The sequence below is a fragment of the Hirundo rustica genome, chromosome 4 (assembly GCF_015227805.2).
Source record: "Hirundo rustica isolate bHirRus1 chromosome 4, bHirRus1.pri.v3, whole genome shotgun sequence".
NCBI lineage: Eukaryota > Metazoa > Chordata > Aves > Passeriformes > Hirundinidae > Hirundo > Hirundo rustica.
Window position 1 is genome coordinate 33,939,091 of NC_053453.1, and position 13,050 is coordinate 33,952,140.

The following is a 13,050-nucleotide window of genomic DNA, read 5'->3' on the forward strand; positions in this document are numbered from 1 at the left end:
ACTAAAGCAGATTTAGGGGGCGTAAGAAAGTTTAATCTCTGTGATGATCTTTCCTTCCCACAGCCCGTGTCCTGCTTCCCTTCACTGCTCTCACCCCACGGGAGGCTGCTGCCCGCAGCTGTGGGGCCACCACAGGCCCTGCTTGCCTGAGCATGCAAGCACCCTTGCAGGATTTCAGCCAGGGGAGACTGAAAAGGGGAAGTAGAAAAGGAGGAATTCTTCTCTTGAGATCTCCACATTACTTTTTAAATTATAGTAGAAATGTAGTCTTAAATGATATAGGACCCTCTAACCCATGGCCTGGCTTGCTTTTTCCTCTCCTGCTCCTTCGACCGAATGCCTTTTGATGTAGTCTGGCACAAGCCTGGAGAGAAGACCAAGGTTTGTGTGCAGAAGTGAGCCTCTCTGTCCGAGCCTCAAAGCAGAATTACTGGCCAAGTGAATGTTACGTGGTTTTCCCATTTCAATGAGTCCTCCCAGTTTCCCTGTCATAGGGCTGAAGGGATGTTTTAGAAACATGTAAACATCATGCAGTTGGTAGTGGAGTTAACGTAAACTCTATAGGATGTTTTATCAGTTGTCCCTTTGTTTAGTCTGGGAAGCAGAAGAATGGGAGGAACAAAAAGAGTCCCTAAATACCCCAAAGGTTTCTCTAAAAAAACCAGCAATGAACTGTTCTACCTCTGTTTCTTTTGTTAAGAAACAAATGGGCAAGGTTAAGGTTTCAAAATGAGATGTTAATAAAAACTTTCTAACTCAATAAATAACTTAAACACTAGAAAGGATTGTCTATAGCAGAGGTGCTACAGCATCAGACTGCATTTTAAGAACAGTTTAGCTACAGGACTGTTAGGGATGGTGTAAAGTACTTGGTTCATCTTTCAAGGGTAGGAGGTGAATTGACTAAACTAATAATTCATGTAATCCTGTTCAACCATACTTTCCTGTGGTACTGTGATCACTTCAATAAAGTGATATTTTGATGCAAATAAAGCAATGAAGCTGCAGGATATTGTGAAGCAATCCACCTCTGATGGCTGATTCTAAGGGTTATTTCAGTTATGGTAGTTCAAATCCCTAATTCTTGCCCGATTCATAGAACTATTCACACCTGTTTTGCCATTTAGGAAGTCAGCTTTCATTTCTCTGAAAGCCATGCTTGGTGTTTTATTCCTCTCAGCTGATTCTCCAAAACCACAAAGTCACTTAAAACGGATTTTTTTCCTAGAAAGGAACAGTGATTTAAATTACTGTTTTCCCCCTACACAACAAATAACTGTAAGCCACACAAGTTATCTTTGTCTGTGATTGCTTTTTATTTATATTTTATTCATGAGATTCTTGCTTTGAAATAGAGTGCCTATTACTATTTTAGGTTGTGTTACTTGAGCCACCACTTTTAACTGGCTACAGTTTAAAAATACTGTGAAATTCTATCTATGTCATCAAGCTTTAATTTAAAAAAAAAAGTTAATTCTCCTTTTCTTCAAAGGTGTATTTGTAGGACAACTTGCTACTTGAACTTAATGATTCATCTAAAAAAAAAAGCATCTCCGTCTTCTCTTCTTGCTAACTGCCTGTGTGATCCTATGATAACTGACAGCTTAATTTCTAATGGGCTTGAATTATTTCTCAGAAGGACTGATTCAGAGCCTTGTAATGCTCTGTGTTTCAGATTTCACTCCTGTGCCATGTTCCTTGGCTTTTAAGTTAATTTTTTTTTTACCTAATCATTCTTCCATAATTCTGCTCAAGAACAAGTATGCTTTCAGAAAGCTTATTACTGCCTTTATCTTAAGACACGGCTATTTTTGTTTTCATTATGAAGTGCTGTTTGGGTTTTCTTTGTTGACTGTTTAAGAGGCCTGTCAGAATAAATGAAAAGTAGTGCAAGTGTTGTAGTGTAGAGGTTTCAGTGCAGCACCTAACGAAGAGCCTTGGATGAATCTTACCTAGGTAAGGTTAAAAAGTCAGTTTGAGAATGTGGAAGAGTACTTGTCAGGGCATAGGGACCTTAAAAATATGAGCAGAGAGTACCCAGGGAACAATGAAATCCAAATGGGTACCAGTTAATCTTTAAAAGTATCAGTCTTGAAAAATACTTGGGTTTGGGTACATTACTTGCAAGAACCAAACAAATCAACACTGAAAGGCATCATATCTTTTGTACCGTCATGTGAATTGTTTGGTTCAGTGCCACATCGGAAAAAAATTAAAGTGAAAAATCTTGTCAAAATTAGTAGACTTAAAAACTGAGCTATAGTGGAGGAGTGAATTCATATTGGAAGATATATCACAGAAAATTTAGACATGTTTTCTTCATCATTCTTTGCTGCGGGAAGAGAAAATGATACTGGGAATTCAGTGTTATCAGTATAAGTAATGCTTTATAGATGAGGTGAATGCCATGTCTTGCTGCCAGGGAATAAATAAACTTGAGCCCAGGACTTGCAGCTGATCTTGCTCAGATGAACTTGAGCTCTGTTGCAGCAGCTTATTGTCTGGATGATCCTCTTTGCCAGCTTTATGTTCCACTCACACACTATCAGGTTTGAGACTGCAGCCAAGCAAACAAGCTATACACACAGTGCCTCTTGTTGCTGGGGAGTCCACCAAATGTGCCAGAAGATAATATATAAAAATACCTTTGTAGTTTGAAAACATAAATGCCATTTAATGCATTTAATGCATAAATGCCCAGCATGCCCAGCAGATCTTCGGTGTGACTTCCTTTCACCATGGGTCTGGGCACAGCAAGTCAGGTAACACAAAGCTCGTTTGTCTACAGCAAGCATTTTAATATGTTTTAGTCGCATTCAAGTAACTTGGCATTCAACTTAAAGCTATCTTGCATACCACAGGCTTGACAGTGCCAACAAGTAGGCTCAAGAGCTGACACATCTGTATCTGTGCTGCCAGACTCCATTATTTGTTTTTAAAAGCTATGCAACCTCCTAATCTGCCAGATGCCAAATTCCATACGAAAATCTGGAACAATGAGAGTTGATGGGAAAGTAAGGATTTAACACTTCCCAAACTGACTGACTGGTTTTAGTTCTCAGTGTGAGTTGTTTGGCCGGTTTTGAGGTGACTTTATCAATATGTAAGGCGTACCCGGTCCAGGAAGAGCATCTATTGGCAAAAACAGACCCAGTCGTCGCTTGGGATAGGAACAGCCACACTCAGCAGATGAGTGCGTGAGGGACCAGCAAAATGGGGATAAGGAAGAGGGAAAGGAGTCCCTTTTAATGGTCCCTTTTAATTAACGGTGTCCCAGGTTACATCTGTATCTGACTACTGAGACCACGGGAACTGATGTGTAAATGTGCAAGTTCAAATATGTTTAATGTGAGGCTGTGCTGTTGCTGAAAGGTCTCGCCTTTCTCATCCCCATGTCTCGGGGGTTTGCTCCGGCAGCAAGCGGCTGATGTGACTCACTTCCCCCCATGGGACCACCGCTGTGGCACAGCAGGAACACCGGGCTAAGGGCGTGCAGGAAAGGCAAACCTGCTTTTACGGGCAGCTGCGTAGCTTTAGGAAGCCGTACCTTAAACCCAGTATCCTGTCGGTGACAGTGACCAGCCTTAGATAAATTAAGGGAAGACATGAGACTCTGAGGCCGGTAATTACGGAGTGATCGGGCCTTCGGGCATTGCCTGTCATTTCCTCCAGTAGTGATGAGTCTGATGTTTCCTCTGTGTCTTATCAGGACTTTTGTGCTTTAAATATGTTTCCCGGTTGCAGATCTGGATATTCTTGCTATCTGCACACATATCTAATCCCTGGTGAGTCTTCACAAGCCTCCCTCCTCGCTACATCCTGAGGCGATGAATTCCATTGATTTAATAGTCCGTGTGCTGGTGCCCGGAGCGGCCCCGGCCGGGCACCGCCGCGGTTGCGGAACCGGAGGCTGTGACTGCTCAGCGCTGTCGCGAAGCCGGAATTCATGGGCTGCTGGAAGAGCTGTTAAGGAAAAGTTCTCCCCATTATTTTTCCGTCGGTCATTCTTTTTAATGACTATTCTTACAGTGCAGAGAAGAGTGAAATTGGGCAATTATTAGGGAAAAGTTTGGGAACTTCTTACTTCAGCAAGGCCCCCTCAGCTGCCTCGTTGCTGGTATTGAGCACGGAGGTGCGGAGGCGCCGGCACAACACCAGAAGGGCGTCAGGACGCGGCCGGGCCGGGCCGGGCCGGGCGCGCGTTCGGGGCGCGGGGCCGGGAAGGAGCCGCCCCCAGCCCTCACCTGCTGCCCGGGCGGGCGGGGGCGGCGCTGCCCGGGAACTCGCGCGGCAGGAAGGGAGCGGAGCGAGGGCGGGAGCGGAGCCGCCAGAGCCGCGGCTCCTCCTCCTCCTGCGCCCCGGACCCCGCGGGCTGGGCGAGGAGCGGCAGCGGCGGGGCCCCATGCGGCGGCCGGGACGGCGCTCTCCGCCGCCCGGCCCCAGCAGCACCAGCAGCCCCCGCCGCCGCCGATGACCTGGACCAGCAGCATGAGCAGCGGGTACAGCAGCCTGGAGGAGGAAGAGTCCGAGGAGTTCTTCTTCACCGCGCGCACCTCCTTCTTCAGGAGGCCGCCGGGCAAGAGCCGCGCCGCCCCACAAGTAAGTGCCGGGCGAGAGGGGCGGCTGCCGCCGGGCCGGGCCGGCTCCCTCCGGCTCGGCCTCCACGTGTCCGCCGCCCCCTCCCCCACGGGGAAGGACCCGCGGAGCCGCCCGGGCGCCGGGACGGAGCGGGGAGGAGGCGGCCGGGAACGGCTTCCTTCGGCAGGCTTCCGTCGGGGCTCCCGTGCTGCGGGGGGTCACCGGAGGGCCCCCGCCGCATGCCCCTCCCGGCGGCCGGGCTGAGCGACCCTCACTGCCCGGCGGGCAGGGATGCGACCAGAAGTCGCTTGTTTGTGCGGTGAGTGACCGCGCTATCGGCCCCGCCGCCGCCTCTGCGGGGCACGGCGGGGTCTGTCTCCTCGCTCTTTCGGAGCTTTTTCCGAGGTGAATGACAGCCTCTTCAGCTGGTTTGTTGGCAGGGAAAGGCCCTCTGAAGTGTTTAAGTGGCTTGGTTTAAGCATTCAGGCTCAGGCAAGTGAGGCTTTGAGGTGAAGAACTGATTAAATAAAAAGCAGAAACTCCGAACCAGCCGCTTATGTGGGCAGCGTTGAAGTTTAGTGGAGAACCTGTCCGACCCACAGCAGTCATTAAACCATGTAGGGTAAACATCACACATTTTTAGCTAAGCATTTCTCTCTCCCTAAAGCACAGGATCTCATTGCAGAGATCGCTGGTGTCTTTGGAAACTATAGGCTAGCGAGCCTGTCTTGTTTATGCTACTTCATCTGCTCCCACCAGCATCAGTTCCTTCTTTCTGTTCGGTGTCTGTTGCTTTCTACACACTCTTTGTAGTTTTCCCCACTGGATTTCAGTGTTAGTATTACTGCTGCTGGGGGAACCTGGTTATAAACTTGCTTTTGAAAGCCTGCATATGTCAGCTGTCCTCTGGTCCAGCTGTGGCACTTATCAAAAAACATCATTTGTTGCCCACAGCTGTTCCCGTAGGCTGTATTCTGCTGCAGAAAGCCAATCTTGGTTTCTGTTTCTCCGAGGTTATGTTCCATTTGTGATTTGTTTAAAGCTGAAACCCTCTAGCTGCCCCTCAGGAAACTCCTGCTCCCCTTTGAGGAAGTGCAAAAGCTCTCTTGAGCTTTAATTTCCTTTGCAAAGTCTGGCAGGGAGCCTGGGCACACCCTTTCCCTACACCTGAGCTTGGGCACTTGGAGCAAATAGGTTGGGACCAGCTGTGTATCAGGTCACAACTGCTTCTCCAGGGTACTTCTCTTGACACCTCTCCTCAGCATTTGTTTTTGTCTCATCTGGTTTGAGTTTCAGCCTCTCACTAACCTCAGGTGTTCTGGAAGCTGCTGAGTGCTTTGGAGTGTCCTTGAACTTCATCTGGTGACCCCTTTGGCCAGCCCTGGCTGCTATCCGGTCCTTAGAGGGGAGGATCCTGGTGTGACAGTGTTATGTGAATAGATATCTATACCTGCTGTCTGCCTCTGTGTAGCTGCTGTATCGTGACACATCAGAGGGCCCAAGTCTTAATTCAGATCCTAAAAGCATACACATCTTCCTAATGCTATTGTATGAGTTGTGTTGCTAAATATTAGCTATATAACTAGTAAATTGTGCCGATGTGTAAATTGTTATGTGTGGTGCTAACATTTCCAAGCAAGAGGGACTAGAAAAAAAGACAACAAAAAAAACCTCAAAAACCCATAACCAAAATTTTATATTCTGCTCTAGTAATGCTTCCCAGAAGAATACTGCAGTGAGATGTTGCAGGGTACATATTTAAGTATGATTTTACTAGGCTGGAACAAATTAATCTGTATTGCTGACTCTGCAGCATCAGAAATTCTCAGCTAGTATTTCTAGTCATAAAGTTACTACCAGTTGCTCTCAACTGATGATTTATAGAGAAAAGAAAAAAACCTCCAAACAATGCTGAATGTAGATTTCAACAGTCATGTGGCTAGTAAGAGTGAGTTTCCCCTTCCAGCAATAACAGTAATAATAAGCTTCTTTGTAGGGATGAGGATGTTACTTTTGGTTTGTATTTGAGGTTTAGTAAAAAATGCATACTATGTCCCCTTGAGCGAAGAGAAAAGAGGGAAGCTGATAGTTATTGTTTCTGTGTCTTTCTCAGCTACACAAAATACTAAGTTTTGCAGTGTGGGTTTCTCTTGCAGAAGACTTTTAAGTGATGGCAGTTAACGTTTCTCCTTGTTAGCTCCCTCTGCCCCCTTTCTTGCAGGGAAGGCATGGTTTAGAGCATTTGGTTTGCAGCTGTGCCTGCAGAAAAACTCAGTGCTAGTGTTTAGCCTTGTTTTGTATGGATTTGCAAAGAAAAGAAAGAGAAAAGGGAATTCACTAGCTTAAGATTTTTTGTCTTTGTTTAATTGGGCAAGGATGGGCTTAAATACATCAAATTCTGCAACTGAGACAGAATTGACTGCAGTTGTGGTGTAAAAGTTTTGTGATAGTACCTTTGGTCTTTGCTTAGGATGCCTAATCTCTAGAGTGGTTAAAGATTTAGACAACTCTTCCTCTCTCTATACCACTTCTAAAAGAAAATTGCAGCATGAAACCACTGCAGCATATAATAGGCTGTATGGTGTTTTAGGGTTCAGCAGTTGCCCCAAAGTTATTTCTTAAGCAAGAAATACTTCAGTCTGAGGGCAGTGTGAATAAAAATACAGGTTGCTTTTTGCTGTCTTACTGCTCCTGAAAGTTTAGTTTTATTTAAGGATTTTTAACATTTGTGTATCTTGTAAAATTTGAGTGTCAGAGACTAGATGAAGCTCTGTGTGGCCCTGTTTCATTTTTGCAATGAGTCATTTAATAAATGAAAAAGGCAGAACTGTAAATATTTTTGTCCTGCCAGTCTGACTACTCATGTGAGGTAAAGTTATCCATGTGCATAGGCTTTTGCAAGATCAGACTGGTACTGGTATGATCAAGCCTTTGGAAATTGTCCATTCCCTGTAGAAAAAAATACCAAAATAAGATGTTTGGCAAACTTTTCAAAACTGACCCCTTTCTCTCCCTGTTTCCTCCCACCCACCCCCATCGTTCTGGAAAATTGAAAACAGTTATCCCTGCTGCTGCAAGCCCCACCATATGCTGGAGGGATGCACATCTTCCTGTGTATGTTTTCTGCACTTTCCTTCCACATGCCAGTTCCCTGAAATGTCCCACTCTGAGCAGAGTCAATGTAAATCCTTGCAATACTTTTCCTTTCTCAGGGGTCTCGATGGACAGTGGCCCTTCAAGCATTGTAGGTGGTTAGTTCCAAGCCATGCTGAGCTCATGTTGTCTATCAGGATGTCTGCGAAAGCCTGAGGACCTCCCTGTATTTGGTTCTGCCTGCTCAATGTTTGAGGGCCTCTTCCCCTGTAACTGTAAAGGTTCGAAACATGAGAAGAGGCTGTAGTCAAGCTTTCTCTCTGCCCTTATGTGTGAAGAATCTGTGAGACAGGACATCACTTGCTTTGAAGCTGGCAGTGCTGTGAAGGTCATGGATCCCAGGTAGAAGAGGGCCAGTCCTGGAAGTTCTGTTCAGCATCTGAATTGTGAATAATTTGCACACAAAATGGGAGAGAATTCTGGTTGATGTCTCATGCAAAATGGCTTGAATATAGGAAGTTTGACACTTGGATGCTGCTCTGTTCTTTGGGAAAAAAACCCAAAATGCTGCTCTGTGCTCTGTTTTTCTACCACTTCATACAGGGCTCTGTAAAAGTGTTTGCAAGAAAAATGCAATCTCTTCTGTTGGCAGTTTCCAAAAATGCATGTGTTCCTTCTGCTCCCAAGAATGTCCTCATTGCCTCACTGTCAACACTGGTCCTTCCCTGTTCTGAGGTCTGATTTCTGCCTCTCTCTTCCCCTTTACTGGTCTTGGTCTTCTCCATTAAGTTCCTTCCTCTGCCCTCTCCCCTGGTGCCCCCTGCCATGACATTGGCTTTGTGGCTGTCTTTTCTGTATGTCAGTGGGATTTGCAACTGTGGTAATGGTGATGGGAAAGGAAATTCATAAAAAACCTGGAAATGAAAAGCAGATATATGAGAAGAGGAGGTGTGAAGGGGAAAGGCAAAGGGTGACAGTGTCACCCCTAACTGGTCCTGACAAAGCAATCAGCAATCCCTCATTTCAGTCTTGGAGAAGGAGTTTTGAAGGGAAAGGGTGGGTTTTTTTGTTTGTTTGTTTGTTGGGGTTTTTTTGTTGGGGTTTTGTTGTTTGTTTTTTTTTTTTTTTTTAAATGAGTGAACTGGTGAAAATGGGAAGAAGTAGGACAAACTTCAGGGCACAGACACCTTTTTTAGGTTTCTTCCAGGTGAATTTGCACAGTAGGTCGAGGCATGTAACTGGGAGCATAAAAAAAAGCATTTGATTTGGGAAGAAAACAGTTTCTAGTAGTAAAATGCAATTTGTAGCTGCTCAAGCCCGGTTAGGATGTCTTTGTGTTACCAGTGTCCGTTATTAATGTTTCACGTTGTTTGGCCATTACGACTCTTCCTGGGTTTCCTTTTAGTAACATTCCCTAGGGAAAACGGCTCTCCTGACTACCAGAAAAAATGAGGTTTCTAATTATAGGCTTGCTTTGGAGCCAAAATGTTTAGGTTTGTGTTTGACATGTAGTCGTGAAACTTTTTTTAAAAAAGGCAACTAAAAATATCCAGTAATGTTTTGTTCTTTTTTTTTAATCCATTTGGCAGTCAGTGAATATTATGGGATAAACATTGTCGCAACTGAAATACTTGAAAGTTAAGAGCTGAAGGAATGACTAGGGTAGAGATTGTGTCTATTTTAAGCCCACATCACTGTTACAGTAGACTAGTGGTCCTTATTTTTTTGCCTCACTCTTCTCTTGGAGCACTTGATGTGGCGTGTGTGTCAGTAGCTTGGAGGGTCCATTTTGTGGTGAACTCTTAAGTCCCCTGCTGGTGTCTGACAGCGTCTGGAGGTGAGATGAGATTTGTGCTCTGTGCAAAGGATGCTGATTGCTGTATGCTGGTTTATCATCACAGCTGGTTCTTGGAATCATCAGTTTAAATTTTAAGGACTTAACTATATGAAATAGTAGCTACTAGTGCACACAAACATTTAAGAAGAAGGTTTAGGAGATGTGGATTAACATACTGTCCTAATCAGAGTTCAAGTCACTAAAACATGTGATGTTAGATTCAGCAATTTAAGTGTCATGAGTGCAGCACCAGGGGCAGGTAGTATTGAGATTAGTTGAGTAACTCAACCTTTCCACTGTTCTCTTTAGTCTATTGTATTAATACTATATTAAGTGTGTCTCAGGCAGTTACTTTTCTATAAACTTTGGGAGCACAAACAATGTGTTAGTACCTTTGTTATTGACATTTATTTAAATATCACTGGAGAAACCCTGATTATTTATTTTTCCTTTTGTTGGAGGAAAAAAAGGCTTTGATTCACTTAGCAGAGTCTTGGGGTACAGTAGCTAGGCTTCACAGTTAGATCAGGAGCACTTAGTAAGTGTGGGTATTTTGTGAATTAAGTGATGGTAGTTGAGTTGGGATAATTGTGAAGGTTTAAGTGCAAAGCAGAAGGGCAGAGCTGTGGAGTTTTGCTGAAGTCGGAGAGTATTGGGCACCTATAGCTTTATGGTCCAAAATGTTTAGACTTGTGCTTCTTTAGACACATGTGAATAGACATGCAGACACAAGGAGTTTTCTTTTAACTAAAGAGTCTGGTGAATCCAGGAAAGTGCTCTGCAGAGCAACAGAGCTAAAGGTCATCTGAATACACTAAAGAGATTAAAAAAAAAAACCCAAACAATAAAAAGTTGCTTAATGAGAAAATTTGATACCTCCTTTTCATTATCTGTTATTTCAGGTGTAGATCAGTGTGTAAGAATAATATCAGAATGACCATTTTGGAAGAGGATCTTGCTGATTAACACTTAGCTACTGCAAGAGCAAAATTATGAAGAAAAACTAAAGTAGAAACTGATGCTACGGTTTGTCTCTTCTGTAAAAAATCAGTGGCACCAGTGCTGACTTAGCAGTTGCAAACCCCACTGGCTCATGGGTTGAGCACAAAGGGTCAGAGTGAATGGGTTAACATCACAGGCTGGCAGCTGGTCTCTATGGAGCTCTGAAGGGTTCCATCCTCAGCCCAGAGCTTGTCCACATCTTTGTTAATGACTTGGATCCAGGACTGGAAGGAATATGAAATAAATTGTCGGTGACACTAAATTGAGAGGAGCTGTTGAGTCCCTCAAAGGCGGAGAAACACTGGTAAATTAGAGAGATGGGCAATCACCAACTGTATGAAATTTAACGAGGGCAAGTTAAACTTCAAGATTGCAAGATGTTGCACCTGGGCTGGGGCAACCCTGGATGTATGGACAGACTGGGGATTGAGAGGCTGGAGAGCAGCACTGCAGAAAAGGACTTGGTGGCCTGGTCCATGGCAAGTTGAACATGAGTCCGCCGTGCCCTGGCAGCCAGGAGGGCCAGCCCTGTCCTGGGGTACCTCAGGCACAGCATTGCCAGCCGGGCAAGGGATGGGATTATTCCGCTCTGCTCTGCACTGGGGCAGCGTCGCCTGAAGAGCTGGGGGCCGTTTTGAGCAATGTAAGGAAGATATTGCCTGAAACTGTAAGGAATGGGCAGAGTGTAGGAAGATGTTAAGCTATTGGAGAGTGTCCAAAGGGGGGCAGTGAAGGCGTTGAACAATCATGAGGGGAAGCTGTATGAGGAGTGCCTGAGGTCACTTGATCTGTTCAACCTGGAGAGTGGGAGACTGAGGGGAGAGTTCATTGTCATCTTCAATTTCTTTATGATGGGAAATGGGGGGCAGGTAATGATCACTCTTGTAACCAGTGACAGAATTCAAGGGTGTGGCCTGAATGTGTGTCAGGGGGAGGCTCAGGCTACATATTAGTAAAAGGTTCTTCGCTCAGAGGGTGGACAGGTTCCCCAGGGAAGTGGTCACAGCACCAAGCCTGACAGAGTTCAAGAAATGTTTGGACAATGCTCTCAGGCACATCTTGTGATTCTTGGATTCTTATGTAGGGTCAAGAGTTGGGCTTTGGTGGTCCTCGTGGGTCTCTTTCAACTCAGGGTATTCTATGATTCTAAATAAACTGATTAACAGAGAATTTTGGATTAAGGTGCTTGGTATGTAGTGCAGCATTTGCCTATGACACTCTACCAGTGAGTCAAGACAAGCAATGTAAACTTCGTGCAGAGAGACATGAGAATGACAGGTCTCTTGTTAAGCTCTGCTCATGGCTAGGCAGATAAGGCCAATGTACAGGCAGTACACTGGGCCAGGCTATTCAGTATATCCTGCACATCATTCTTAGGTAGAAATAGTAGGGATGTTATGGATGCATGCTCACATTCAAAAAAAAAATTTGTATTTTACCTATATATATACACAAAATATTTAGATTTATATATGTATAAATCTGACATGTACACATAGGGATTTTTGCCTTTTGAGAGCAACATTTAGGAAAGGTCTTAAAACCAGCAGTCCCACAGATGTTAGAGGTATGCCTTGATGGGACTGAAGCTAGCCCAGCTGTCCTCCCTGCAGTTTCAGTGCAGCTCTTACCTGACTACTGCATTGTCAGGCTTTTGTATGGGTGCAGGTGCCTGTATCAAAGCACGTGTGTTTCTGTAGACAGGTATGAATTGACTTGGGGTGAGTAATTGCTGCTTTCCTTTTGGCATGCTTGCTGTTCTGTGAGGTTGATGAAATACTGCAGACAGTTTTGAGGAGAGTGTTTCCTATGCAGACATGTATTTGGCTATGCTAAGTAGCCGCATGTGATTTATGCAGCAATTAAGAATACTTTCTAGTTACTCATCTGTGTGTGTGCTGGAGAAGAATTCGTGTTCCTGTATGCAGGGGAATCTATGCTGTGCTGAAAATAATAGTAAAAACAGCAGTGGTTCATCTGCCTCTGAGGATGCATCAAATATTGATGTTTGGTATGTAGGAGTACTTGGTGTGCCAGTTGCCAGCTTCTCTGTCTCACTCTTTACCCACTAAGTAATTGTGGAAAATGCTGTTTTCACACGTGTTTATTTTATAAATTATATAAAATAATATACTGGGGGCAAATTACAAAGGCAGTTGTCTCTAATCTTTTATAGATATCCCTGTTGTCCATAGTTAGGACTGCTTGTATTGTGGTCTGTCTCCTCACTGGTCCAAGGTGTGGTCGAGTGCATAGATGCACAGTCTAGCCATGCTATACTCTTCCTCATGGTGCACAGTCCTTGTGTCTTGTGTTTGCAGTACACAGTCAATACGGTCTCTCCAGAGCCTGATTGGTAATAATAAAAACTGACTATTAAGTTCTTCTCTGACTGAACATGATAGTTTGCCAAATATTTAAATGCTTAATTTTATTTCTGCTGAAGCAGAAATAATTTTTGATTTGACTTGTCCCCCTTGAAGTAAAGTTTGTAATAGAAAAATTTGTTAATAACTTCATAAGTAGCTTAACACCTTTAT

The 13,050-nt window shown here is 44.4% G+C and overlaps 1 protein-coding gene and 1 long non-coding RNA gene across 4 annotated transcripts in view; one reads left to right on the forward strand and one right to left on the reverse strand.

Annotated features, from left to right (window-relative positions):
- Positions 1-13,050, forward strand: part of RASSF3 (Ras association domain family member 3) — a 94,687-nt gene that overhangs the window by 37,181 nt on the left and 44,456 nt on the right. Inside the window, exon 1 of one of the 3 annotated variants that reach the window (XM_040062547.1) lies at positions 4,400-4,599. The exons of the other annotated variants lie outside the window; for them this stretch is intronic. Within the exon in view, the coding sequence (XP_039918481.1) occupies positions 4,471-4,599 (129 nt within the window). The 5' untranslated portion in view covers positions 4,400-4,470. Of the gene's footprint in view, positions 1-4,399; positions 4,600-13,050 lie in introns of those variants that run through there. 3 annotated transcript variants of the gene reach the window in all.
- LOC120751976 (uncharacterized) lies at positions 3,021-4,200 on the reverse strand. The gene is made up of 2 exons (XR_005700564.2): positions 4,085-4,200; positions 3,021-3,963 (listed from the first exon to the last, which is right to left on the reverse strand). It is a non-coding gene; the product is annotated as an uncharacterized LOC120751976 (long non-coding RNA).